This window comes from Vicugna pacos, chromosome 4, assembly GCF_048564905.1.
Source record: "Vicugna pacos chromosome 4, VicPac4, whole genome shotgun sequence".
Taxonomy (NCBI): Eukaryota; Metazoa; Chordata; class Mammalia; order Artiodactyla; family Camelidae; genus Vicugna; species Vicugna pacos.
The window spans coordinates 6,308,491-6,321,988 of record NC_132990.1 but is presented as its reverse complement, the minus strand read 5'-3'; the positions used below and the strand labels follow the sequence as shown (position 1 = coordinate 6,321,988).

At 42.2% G+C, this 13,498-nt stretch overlaps 1 protein-coding gene across 1 annotated transcript; it reads right to left on the bottom strand.

The window, feature by feature from the left end:
* Nucleotides 1–1,939: 1,939 nt before the first annotated feature.
* On the bottom strand, nucleotides 1,940–13,188 carry ISCA1 (iron-sulfur cluster assembly 1). The gene is made up of 4 exons (XM_015243528.3): nucleotides 12,997–13,188; nucleotides 6,354–6,407; nucleotides 3,672–3,777; nucleotides 1,940–2,235 (listed from the first exon to the last, which is right to left on the bottom strand). The coding sequence occupies exons 1-4, from the start codon at nucleotides 13,075–13,077 to the stop codon at nucleotides 2,087–2,089; spliced, it is 390 nt and encodes a 129-aa protein (XP_015099014.1). The 5' UTR covers nucleotides 13,078–13,188; the 3' UTR covers nucleotides 1,940–2,086.
* Between the last annotated feature and the right edge of the window lie 310 nt (nucleotides 13,189–13,498).

The following is a 13,498-nucleotide window of genomic DNA, read 5'->3' as shown; positions in this document are numbered from 1 at the left end:
CTTTTCATGGGTGTCTCTTTCATGTATCAACCCTTAAGATCTTTGAGATCAGAGGCTGTTTCTGGTTATCTGCGAAGCCTCAGGGATGGCAGAGAGCAGGTGCTCACAAATGTGTCTGAAGGCAACTATTAAGAACCTTTCTGCAGGAGATAAACAAAGCTCTGAGGACAGAGCTGGAAAAAAGCATTCCTGGTGGGCACAACAACATGCGAGAAAGGAAGGAAGAAATCTGCGTGGGAGGCTGTAGGAAGCAGCATGGATGATCCTCATGTTGAAGGAGGGAGAAAGACACGGCAGAAGTAGAAAAGAAATGATGAGGACTCTGGAGCCCAGAATAACTGAAATGATTCCGTCAGTGGGCCGCATGGGGAACCCAGCAACTGAAAGACTGGATGTGACAGAATCGGGTGGGGAAAATTCTCAGCAGCAAGGAGACCGGTTAGAAAAATATGAGATTATTTGTTAGTAGCTATAATGGCTACTATTCCCAAGCCATCCTCTCTTAAAAGAAAAAGCAATTTTATGATCGTGAAGAGACATTTTTCTTTTTATTGGCAACTCAATCTCTACATATATACAGTATTGCACAAATTTTAAGTGGGTTGACAATTAAATTAACAATACAAACTCATGAGCACTTACATAAAACTACTGCTCTAGGTTTTGGTGCATTTTGTGCCAGGTACTTTAGTAAATATGACAAACATAAAGGAACTCAGCTACTTCAATTCATAAGAACTGGCTTTCAAAACAACATACGTCATTTCATGGAACACTCAACATGTCAAACCCAGGAAAATCAATAACTAAATGACAAAAGAAACACTGCTAAGGAAAAGTTGGTGATAAAAATGTTAGGTTAAAACACTAGGCTTAAAAATTTTAGCAACTGGACTTTGGATCCAGAAAGCGTATGCATATTGGAAATCCTAAGAAAAGATGCCCACACTCACTTCACAATGACTAGCACGTGCTGAAATTCTGGGTTGCCACAATGTTGTCTTCCCTGCTAGTACAAACCACTGTTCCACAGTCCTGGTGAAACAAGATGGCAATCTGCATAAATGGGTTTTAACATAAAATTTTTCTCACTGAAAATAAAACTAAATATGCTCTCCAAATGACAAAGCAATCTTATCAAAATGCTGACCAGATAATGAAGCCAGATCACCCATTTACCTACACCGACCGCCTCAGAGCACAGAGCTGGTGTGTCACCTATAAGAGGGGCAGCTGTGGGTGGTCCTGGCTCTGCCCCTACTAGCCGGAGCCTGCAGTGCGAGGGGGACAAAAGCCCTTCAGCTTCCCTGGGGTTTTGCTTCCCCTGGTACGTAACTGAGGGGGTGGGCTTTTAAAAGACCTTCTTATTAAAAGGATCTAAGTCAGTTTGAGATCCCATCTCTGAGCAGACACCTGGGGTACCAAAAGACATAGATTTAAAAACAGGTGGGTGAAGTACTTCTTACCTTTTGATCCCATCACTCAGAACTATTCTGCACTACAGTTCCAGGAAATCTTTCTCCAATACTTTAATGACTGGGGATGCTACAGGGTAAGCAAATGAGGCACATGACAGTGAAATTTTGGATAAAAATGTAGAAACGCTGTACCAGAAAAGCAATGCACCACCACAACAGCAGTCAAGATTCCCTGCCTCTGAATCTTAAATGCCATCAATCTTGTCAGGAGAGGTACATTCAAGCTCTTCAACAGACCTACCAATGCACACCTGTTAAGAACACGCTTCTCGAAGTCCTCCCATGAAGGCAACTTTCATGAAACTGGTTCTAACAGAAAGGATGCAAGAGAATTAATCGCAAAGTGGAACATGTTTTTCTTTACAGAGCAGAAAAATGATGGAAAGAGAGGCATGGCTTCTCATTTTCTGTCCCCTAAAAAGAACACAAATATCAATTCTTCTGGAATCTAACACACTGGCTCCATTTTCAAATTGTGTCACTTTATTTGTCTCTTAAGACAGCCACATGTTACAAACCTTAAGCATGTGACAGTCACATGATTTCTTCAACAAGCCCTAGAGTTCCACGGCTCTCCTGGGGCCTACGGCCCAAACAGTCCTGAGGAGTCAAATATTAAAGCTTTCTCCACAGCCACACGTTCCTTTGATGTTTGGGTTATTGAACACAAACTCACTGGATAATTTGTCTTCAACATAGTCCATTTCCGTTCCTAAAAGTGTTAGCTGTGCTTTCTTCTCGATGAACACTCTGACTCCTTGGGGAGAAGAAAACACATGTCACACAAAGCCTGCCAACCTATGGAACCTGCTGAGTCAAAGCACACTACTAACAAAAGGCGAACAGGAAGCTTTTGAATCTGTCTCAGTGTTTCCTTTAAAGGATGCAGCGCTCAGTTTCCTGTCTGTTCCCTTTCCCACACAATAATCCATGTCAAAAACAATTATAATAGGCTAGACTGTTGAACACAAGTAAATTCCAAGACAATTCTACATAAAACTAGAATTTGTCTTTTCTGTATACTTCACCTATTTTTCCTATTTGTGACATGAAGAAAATGTATATTCTCGGTGAGAGTTTTGTAAAGATTGAGTCAACAAAATTAATGAAAATCCTGAAATGGCATCTGTCCACACAACACGCTGTCAAGCCTAGAGAAACACAAAGGACGATGATACAGTTGGCTAGTTTAACTGGGCTAAATCATACGCCAGTATAAGCAGTTCTGTTTTTCTGCTTATGGGCTGGGAAACTGGTAGTAACCCAACTCCCTTGTTAACATACAGGTAGAGGTCAGTATCTTCATAAATGTAATTGGTTTAAGAAAGCTTTCTTCCTCATAAGAAATTGAGTCATTACTTAAATATAAACTATATTTATTAAATCTCCTCTTCTTTAAGCTCAACAATTTAAGGTATTAGATATTTTTATGCATTGATTTTAAAAACAATACATTAACAAATGTCTTTATTGGTCAGTAACTTCAGTGCAATAAAACAAACCCAAACCAGAAAGCCACGAAGGCTGGCTAATAGCACATACAAAGCCAGCGCTGCAGGACCCATGCATACAGAGGCTCCCCCCGAGGTTGTGGCAGTGTTTATTTTGTTTTAAATAGGTTTTATCAGATTACTGGGTAGGGGCAGGGAGCAGGTGGCAAAATATAATTAAAGCACTGAAATTTTTAATAAAAATTAGAAATACAGACTCTTCAAAAGCAGGAGATGACATTATTTATTTGACACAGATGCTTCACATCAAAGTGGTTAGTTCATTCTTAAGTTTTATCATCTTAAGACTTATCTGCACACAATGATCACCTTTTATAACCAAAACAAATAAACAAGTTTATTCAATACTTAGTTACTAAGAGCAAAGCCTCTGGAGAACTTAATTCAGTTCAAATGTTCACTAGGCTACTTACTGGCTGTGTGACCTTAGGCAAACTATTTAACCCCTCAGTGCCTCAGTTTCTTCACCTGCAAAATGGGGACAACTCGGTACTATTCTCATTGGGTTGCTGCGTGTAAATCAGTTAATAGATGTAAATCTGTCAATGGAACCACGCTTTCCTCACAGCAAGCACCACGTGCACCACCCCCACTGTTATCCTCATCATTACTCTCCACGCTGCACAAGGCTAAATATTTTAGGTAAAACAAAGCGTCTAGGGAGAGTGTGTTTAAAACTCACCATCTTGAACAACTTCTTCATCAGAGTCTCCTTTTGTCTTCGTATATTCTAGAGTATAGGAAAGGCCATTACAACCCCTGGTTCGGACACCAACTTTCACACCTACCTGAAAAGGCATGGGACATACAAACTTAGTTCTTAAGTAGTACACATCAAACAATTATATTAATAAAAGCCCTGGCTATCTGTTATTATTCACTTCTTCAAAAGCTAAAAGGTAAATAGTAGATTTATGGCTGTAAAACATCCCTTTAGGAAGTATAAGCAGAATGGGAAACAAGAATTAAAACAATTTAACTATCAGAACATCGTTATAACACTAGCAGGGATCCAAAAAGAATAAAAACCAATTCAGAAAATAATGCAGAGGGGAACCCCCCCCCCGAAATTAGTCTCTCCTACCCCAAAAAACTGGTTTGTATGTTTTTTCTATATAATCTAAACATAGTACTTATTACAGCAGAAATAAGTTTTTCTGCTTTGTTTTTTCCACTTAAGACATCATTTTTCCATGTAATTAGCCTTTGTAATCATCATCTGCAAGTAATACCTACATAATATTGCACTATACCTAATGCACATTTATTACCTGACCCTTACTATTAGCCATTTAGGCTGAGAATAACATTTTTAATAACATTTAATTTAAAAAAAATTTTATTTTTTATTGAAGTGGAGTTGATTTACAATGTTAGTTTCAGGTGAACAGCAAAGCAATTGGGTTATACATACACATACATATATATTTTTTCAGATTCTTTTCTATTATATGTTACTATAATAAACTCCATATAGTTCCCTGTGCTAACTGCCTTTCTTTTTTAAAAGGAAAAATATTTTTGCTCCACCTCATCACGTGAGATGCTCCCAGGGAGTTTCCCTATAGTTACGCTCACCACCGTTCACAGGCTGGCCCCTGGCACTAACACTGCCACTGCACGGCACGGGGCCTCGATTCGATAAACATTCTCAAGTACCAGGAAGCAAAAGACTGCAGTCAACACAGATGTGAGAAGTTTAAAAAGTGACCAGCAGCGCTTTTAAAATACCGATGTCTACCATACTGTAATTTTCTACCAATGCCTACTGAATTTCTTGGATTCTATCTACTTTTTCATTAAATGCACAGTATTATCATAGCAAATATCACTGCACCAAGCAGATTCTGGTTCTCTGAAAAGCAGTAGTGTGTGCTTGCTTCAGGAAAACAATAATAAAGTGGGAAGACACTTGGCAAAGAGTGTGAGTTAGAATGTTAAGCTGTCTGGGGGTTCTGATGAGCTGGAGCATTCAGAGAGCATTCTCCTCCGAATAAAACTGTGGTTTTATTCACCTTCAGAGGGACAGCTTAGAGAACGTGTGAGGGAATTTAACGTTTTCAGCATGGTAAATAATAAACTGCCTGGGTGACATTCTGGAGCACACAGTATTTGTTTACCTTAGTATTTATCTTTGCAAACAGAAGACTCAAGCAAGCAGGAAGTCCAAGCAGGGATGGATACAGACACTTAAAGATGTGAGAATACAGCTCTGGGGTACATGGAGTTTGGAAAAGGGATTGCTTATGTCACAAATGACACCCGACGAAGTGGTCCCTCAGCCCTTTTCATGTGAACATAAACAAACACCCTCAAATATACACAGCTAAACTGTTTCATCTGGTCAATCTATAGTCATTAGTCTATCCAAATTGAGTCAGAACACTGACATACTTGAAATTTAATCATTCTCATGAGGAAGATGCTAGAACTGTTGTAAGTTATACAACAGAACCTGGAGACTACTCTGTAGACTAGTTACTAAATATTAATAGTCTTGGAAGTCATTTACAGTATATTCCTTAGGCAATTAAGATGCACTAAGATTAAGGTGATGGCCACACCCCTTACACAACAATTCTTAGAACACAGCCTACACAGACGCTCTAAGCTATGCTTACAGGTCTGGAACAATGGGCCTGGCACACCACAGACACTAAATCTTTGCTGAACAATGAGTGCGGCAGCACCGAACGGGAACCACCCAAAAGACCTTCAACATGAGGGACTGGCTACCTAAACTTGCTCAATGGAATATACTAGTATATGCAGCCGTGACAAAGAATGAAGATCTTTCTGGAAGGATACAGTAAGCTCTTCAAGCTATGTTATTAGGAGCAAAGCAAAGTGCACCCACAGCACGTAGGGTGTGCTCTCACCTAAGCAAGGAGAGAGACATGCAAATGCAACAAGCGTAGTCTAGGCCAGTGGTTCCCCCAGGGAATTGCTTTTGGTTGTCACAACCCAGGAGTGGGGGGCTGTGCCACTGAGAGAGGCCAGAGGGGCTGCTCCAAGTCCTGCCATCCACTCTCAGCAAAGAACTTTCACAGCCCCAAACCTCATCAGTGCTGAGGCTGAGAATCCCTGCTGTAGGTAAATCAACCACAGAGGACCCCTAGAAGGACATGAAGAGGCCGCCTCTTGGGAGGGAGAACAAAGACGAAGAGTCTAGGGTGAGAGGCTGACTTCCTTTTCATGATACCCTGTTGCATTATTTGCATTTAAAAATCATGAGCAGATTTTCCTTTTAAAATAAAAACTCTGAATTAATAAAGACACACTGTTTATTACAACATAAATTCATTGCAAAAACACAACTTCGTTTTTTCTTCCCTAAATATTTTGTCTGATTGGTTTTACTTACGTGTTCAGGCTTATCTTTAAGAAGTTGTTTTATCTTGTTTACTGCTGAAGGTGTCTGAAAAAAGAAAATGTTATTAAATTTTTAGTTACAAACTGCATTCTTCAAAGCTTTGTATTTCCTAGTCTCTAAGACTATCCAAGTCTATCTTCAGCAAATTCACGTGAATTTATGCTCCACTCTTACCAGGGTTCCTTGTGGACTTATACACAAACATGAATTCGACTCAATAAAAAGCACTGTCTTTATTTTAAAAAATATCTACTAGCAACATCCTTTTCATCCTGCCATCTGCCCCCCTCAACCCCAAGTCAAGGTCAGCTCCTTGTCACAATCTCTATGGTACTATCCATTTACATCACAGATGTAATGTTTCTGGTCAGCATCTATTTTGTGTTCTACTGTAATGCCCTTCACACAGAAGGGGATCGACAGTCAATAAACGAATCAAGTACCATACTGGCAAAGCCTGTTGTTCATAATTGTTACCTCTACTGCTCTTTTTGCTCAACCCAAATCATTCAAATCCATTAAAATGCATGCCTAGAGGAAAAAGTGTGTGCCTCTCCCGCCAGTCCCACCAAATGTTCACAGATTCTTGTTTTTTTTTTGTATTGAAGTCTAGTCAGTTTACAATGTTGTGTCAATTTCTGGTGTAAAGCATAATGCTTCAGTCAACATGAACATACATATATTCGTTTTCATATTCTTGTCCACTGTGAGCTACTACAAGATACTGAATGTAGTTTCCTGTGCTGTACAGTATAAACTTGTTTATCTTCACAGATTCCTAAATCAGCATTAAATCAAATTCGGAATTTAGATGAACAGAACTAAGCTACAAATGAGAGTTTTTCAGGAGAAATGATGTATAATTGAGTCCAGCTGTCCTCAAAATAAGAAAAACTTTGCACTGTACTGCATGTGTACGGTATAAATCAGTATTACCAACCGCACTTTCCTGAGAAGGAGGCTGCTGGGGGCAAAGCCTGTCTCGGGGCATTCCTGGCCCACTTCCTAGCTGTGTCCTAGCCTGTTACTTGGCTTAAACAGGGATAACAGTCCCTCTTACTCAGGATACTTGTGAAGATTAAATAAACGAATTCATGAACAACATTTAGAACCGTGTCAGAAACAAAGAGCTCAACGTGAGCCAGCTACTATTACAAGGGTGAGCATATCATCACGAAGAGATCATGCCCTTCATACCTTTTGTTTTATTAGCTCCTCTAGCTGGCAATGCTGTGCTGGCATTTTCCGGATTTGTGAAATCTCAAACAGTGGGCATTATGATCCATGACTAGGCAGTAATTGTTGCCAGAACTCAAGCCTGTGCTGAGGGAGCAGACCGGTGGATGGTCCAAGTATGCTCCTCTGCCCTGCCTGGTGGGGACTTGGTCAGATAAGGATGCTAAAGCAGTCTGGTCCCAATTCAGAAAGGTCATGAAACCAATTCAGAATGTTGAGACTAGCATTTTTTTTTAAACACAAAACAGAAGGTAAAATAATGCATTGCACTTGATAAAATTAAACATTTAGTAGAATTTTGACTTCAGTTATTAATTTATGGTGTGTGTACATATGTATTTCTTACGATGTCACTGGGGAAAAAAAGTTAAATAAATCACTAGCGGTGGATGGTCTACAAAGGCCTTTTCCCATGGTTCCATCAGAACAGCCACCATGTGGCCAATGACAGGGAACAGTATGCAGCGGGAGGGAGGAGGAAGTGCTGAAGGGAATTGTGGCTTTTTTTTTTTTTTTTAAATCATAGCATGTCAACCTCAAATAGTTACAGAAATATTAATGAAAAATAATTTTTAAAGTGTGCATTTACCCTTCTAAATAAATGACTGCCAGTAAAAATTAGCTTTCCTAATTTTCATGGTCATGTTTCCCATGTGAGTCCTGAAGAAATAAATCTAACTACTGTCAACTGGGGCAAAGATTTCAGGAAGTTAAAAAAAAAAAAAAGGCACAGCCATGGGAAAATATCTGTTGGAAGTCCAACTGGACATGGAGCCTTGGTCTACTGCAGAAGGTCGGGTTGGAGGTGCGCCCTTGCACGACCTAAACAAAGTGCTCAGGGTGCAGGCACTACGCTGTTAACCAGACCCCCGTGTTTCTATCTCCAAGTGGCTGCCTAAACTACTGAATTTGGTTTTACAAAATAATTCATTGTCTTCTTTTCTCAACTCAGTAGAAAACACACGAACAGTAAGTGACAGCAATTCACGGAGAGTGGTCCACTTATCACTAAGTGGTTGACGTTCACATCTCACACGGAAAAGGCCTTGAGGGAAAAGCAACCTGTGTGTCTGGGAACTGTCACTATAGGACCCAAAATGTGTCTTAATTTTCCAGTGTCAGGCAAAAACCTCTGATGGATAACTCTGCCAAGTACTCGTTTAAGGGGAAAGATACGGTTTTTAGAATTTTCTAAGCCATAGATTTGATTTTCAGAACAGGTCAGAACGACTAAACAGGGAATATGCAGGACTTAAAAAAAAAAAGATTCTAGCTATAACAAGGACTTTCTGTATCTCAGTGCCAGGCAGAAGCTAAGGATCCTACCTTCCTCTAAGTCTATTTGCATTTTCTGGCAACTCTGCACTTAAGTAAAATCATTCTGGGAAACAGTATAAAAACTCAACAGACAGCATGTAGCAAGACTGGCAGTCATTTCAATGTACTCCCCAAACAATGAAGAAACCCACACCTGTCCAAGAAGTTTATGCATCATTAATGAGTCTAATTCACTTGAGATTTGGCCAGTGAATTAAAATTTAAGAGAGTCTTAAAACTCAGTGAAATACAGTGATGGTTTTTACTCTCTCTCATATGCATATCACAGAACAAGACATTCTTTCAAGTGAAACAGTATCTCTGAGTGAGACATTCTGGCCTTAAAAAAAGATTTTTTAGTATGTTTTGTTGTTGCAATTATGAGAAAAGGCACTGTAGATGAAGGCATTTTTTAACTACTTCAAAGTAACATCCTTTTACTTTATTCAACATCATAGGGTTTCTATTTCTTGTAGCAGAAGCTTTTCATCCTCAATACTGTATTTCCTTAAGTCATTCCCAGGCAATTTTCATTTTTTGCTATTTAAGGAAACAAGATTAAAACCCAAAGTTAACTCCATGATTCTGTATACTAAACATACGCCAACAACTACAACCCATTTTAATTTCATTATAAATCTGGCATTTTAAGTTTAAAAGATGGTAGATAAAGAGCAGCCAATGAACAAATCACAGTATACACTGTTTACTTAATTCTCTAACAGCTAAGGCCAGCATCATGGTGCTGTCTCTCGTCTGTGTGTGTGTGTGTGTGTGTGCACGTGCATGTCATCACAACATATACACAATTCTGTAGTTTACATTTTAAAAGTTTAATATGCTTCTTGTTTGATACATAGTAACATACATATACTTACTATTTATTGAGCGCCTTCTAGGTGCTTAATGGTTTTTATGTATCACCCTTTTACTCTTACAATTCTATGATTTAGGTGTTAAATACTAAATGTTAAATTCGTACAGGGCTAGTAAGTCAAAGAACGAAGAGTTATGACTCTCAAACCTTTTAAAAAAATCATTGTTTACAACCATTAAATATCTCACTACCAGGACTTACTCTAATTTACTAAACCAACCTCTTATTGTTAGACATTGAGGATACTGCCAATCGTTACCTGGGTACCCCTTCAACTGCTTCCATAAACAAATCTTACAGTTTGGTCTTTGTTCCAGAGGACTTCCAGTGCTAGTCCTTCAGTGAACGAACAGCTCCTTGAGCCCCAATGTGTTCAACATCATATTGTTTCCGAGCCCTTCTCAACCAGGTGTTGCTAGAAAGTTAAGCCCTAAGGCACCCACTGCACGTTACGAACTAACTTCTCTCCTGCGCATCAAGATGATGCTGGCTGGGTACCATCCATCTCTCACAGCTTTGGTTGAGCTTCAGGCAAAAAGGCTTCACCCCTAAACCTCAGTTAGGGCTGCACTGATTCTGATTCGTAAGACAATGGAAATAAAGACCTCGTCAGAAGCGTGGTGTTCAATCTTTCAGTTCTTCAGTCATGTCTTACTCTGGCTGTGACATGTTCAATTTCATTTGTCAACTCCTGAGTCTGCAGAGAAGGAGAAGGGAGGATGTCATCCCCCTTGGATGTTCTCTGCAGGTGTCCAAGGCTACTCACTCGGACGTGGTGGGTTGAAGTCTTAGAGCATTCTATCAGAGGCCCAGCTCTGGTTACATAAAAGCGCCTGTGACTGGTCTAAGTCTTTCTCTCCAGCAAACCACCAATCCTCTCCTGGACTAAGATCAGTTACCGCAAATAATTTCGGGCCGACAACATGGAATCATGCTTTTATTTCATCAATTCCTTTTCCGAGCCTCTCACTGACCTCTGCTAGACCGCAGGAGTAAGGCACTTCTCAAATATTCCAACATGTCAAATTCCTGGTATCAAAATTTATATATCTAGGTAATATTTATCTCTTCTTACCTGTTTTATTGAAATATCTCTAGTCTCATTTGCTTGCATCTGTCTTCACTCATTAGCCCCTTGATGACTTCATTGCTTTTGCACTTAAATGAACATGGTGGGGTTAAATATTTGCAGAAACACTTGAAAACTAAGCACGAACAGCAATATACACATTCTAGTGTGTTAAAACTAAGGAACACATGCCAGGATTAAACTGACCGCAAGCCTGCTACCACAGACCGTTAGTGGAAAGCAACACGGATGTGCTTTTTCTTTGGCATCAGCTTCTAAGCTCACAGGGGAAGGGACTCCTCAAGTCAGCTAGACAATTAGGTAGGATAACGGACTCCTGCATGTTAATCAGAACAGATGTTCACAGAGCCCCTGTGAACTGAGAACCGATATGATGAAGCAGAGCTGGCAGCAGAACCAGCCTAGTGAGCTGTATAACATGTAACGAAGCATAAAGGAGCAAGTGTGGATTGAGAGCCCAAGTCTGGGAATGTGGGCTGGGTTATTATTCATAGTAATTTTTTGAGGTGGCAAAAGCCTGGCCCATGACTGTGTTCCCAGAAATTGGGAAATAAACGCATTTACTTCTTGTTCTGAAACATAGTAAGCCTTAAATGTCTGCTGATTTGAGCAGGAATGGAGAGAAAAAGGTATGACTCAGAAATGTTTAAGAAACAGGAAATATGCCAAATGGGGGCTAAAGAGAAGGGAAAAAAGTGTCTCCATACTCTGACTCTTCCTGGCTCTACAATTACCAGGGGTAGAATTCTTTTGATTTCTGAGTAATTTTTACTGCGATTGAAAGGAGACACAAAGTATGAGTAGTGCTCTGTAGTTCTTATGATTTCAAGGCCTTGGAGAATTCTAAGATTTGATGGTTTATCTTTCAGGCATGAAAACAGGGTTGATGGTATAGAAAATAGAGAATACAGTATCATATATAAACAGGTTAACCTCCCTATGGACCTAAAACAGTGACCCATTATAAAAAACAAACCCTCCCGCCTAATCTCAACCTTCTCATTTGCCACATTTAATTTTCTGGCTATGGCATTAGATTGAATGGAATCCATGATTCAATTTCGCGTATTTCACCAATCTCTAGGAACTGCGTGCTCGCACAAAAGCTCTTCCTTAACCAAGAGTGGGGGTGTGTGTGAGAAGAACATTGAACTGATCATCAGCTTTCCTATTAAGTTAATCTTTCAAAACTGTAAATAGGGACTGCTTAATGGAGACGAGGGTTGTTTTTTTTTGGGGGGGGAGCGAAATGTTTTGGAACTAGACAGAAGTGATAGTTGCACATACTGTGAACGTACTGAATGGTACTGAATCGAATGCTTCAAAAAGGTTAATTTTGTGAGAATTTCCTCTCAGCTTAAAAACCTGCACAATACGCTGGGGATCCAGCTTGCGCAGTAAATTCTGAAAGTAACTGCAGCATGTACTCTGGTGCCCTTTGAGTGTGTTTGACCTTTCACCCAGAAAACTGTAAACTCACTCAGGGTGGAAATTTATCCTTCTTTGTCCTTTGTAAGAGCCGACCACGGCCTAGGACTGCTGGAGGCACAGAGTGGGTTTCAAAAAGCCTCTACCACCCCAGACACCAGGAAGCCACCCTTTGTGCACTGCAGCCTTGATCTCAGCAAGGGGGAGGGCTTTGTTGTCTCTGCCGCGGCTCCCGCACTCACACTGTGGCCCTTCCGCGAGGCTCGCTCTCCCCGAGCGCCTCAGGGCAGCTACCGCCGGTAACAGGAACACCGACCTCTAAACAACACGCGACCCCAAGCACTGATGCCGCGACAAGACCCTCCGCGGTCCCAGGCTCCGGGGACGCCGCCGCGGACGCCGGGGGCCCGCACGCACCCGTCCCCTTCCCCCGCACGCGGGGCGCGCGGCCTGCCGGGAAACGTAGTTCCCGGGCGCCCGGGTCCTGCGGAGCAGCCCCGCCCGCGCTTGTTTATCTCCTCAACAGGGGCGAGTTGGGGATGGGGCGGGGGGAACGATGTGGCGGCTGTGGAGCCGGTCTCGGGCCTCACCGCCTGGCCCTGCCGCGCCTCGCCACTGTGCACCCCCGTCACGGGGGCGGAGGTGAACCAATGTCAAGAGCCTGGCCGCGCGCCCCAGCCACTCACCAGGGTGAGAGCGGCCCGGGTAGGCTGTAGCTTCCTCTTGCTCACAGCTCGGACAGTGGCCCGGACTAACGAAGCCGACATCCTCGCCGTCCCGGTGTCCTGGTGCCTCGGGCCAGAGCTCGGCCACCTCAACCTCTCTCCATGGACACGGCGGGCGCATTGACGCCACAAGCTCCGGCGCACGGAGCCCCAGGCTCCGCCCTGCGCGGGCCCGCCCCCGCCGCCGCTATTGGGCGGGCAGCGTGAGTGACGGGTGGAGGGCGGGGCGTGGCACCTCGGGCGTGGTCACGTGACGCGGGGCGCAGGGGTCGCGGGAACGGTCGTCAGCCTGCTAAAGGTCTCTGCGCGTGGTCGCGAGCCAAGCTGGGGCACGCGGAGTGAGCTCCGACTTATGGACGCTGGAGCTGCGTCGTTCCGTGACCTGCTCCCTCGGCAAGGTGCGGCGCTGCAGCTTAAGAACGCAGAGGAATCCACCGGCACGGGAGTAGGCGCTCTCAAGGGC

Coding starts and splice junctions, on each gene's coding strand:
- ISCA1 (XM_015243528.3), bottom strand. CDS start 13,077: ATGTCGGCTTCGTTAGTCCGGGCCACTGTCCGAGCTGTGAGCAAGAGG. Junction 6,408..12,996: donor CCCGGGCCGCTCTCACCCTG/GTGAGTGGCTGG, acceptor TTCTTTTTTCAG/ACACCTTCAGCAGTAAACAA. Junction 2,236..3,671: donor TGAAGAAGTTGTTCAAGATG/GTGAGTTTTAAA, acceptor CTTCTCCCCAAG/GAGTCAGAGTGTTCATCGAG.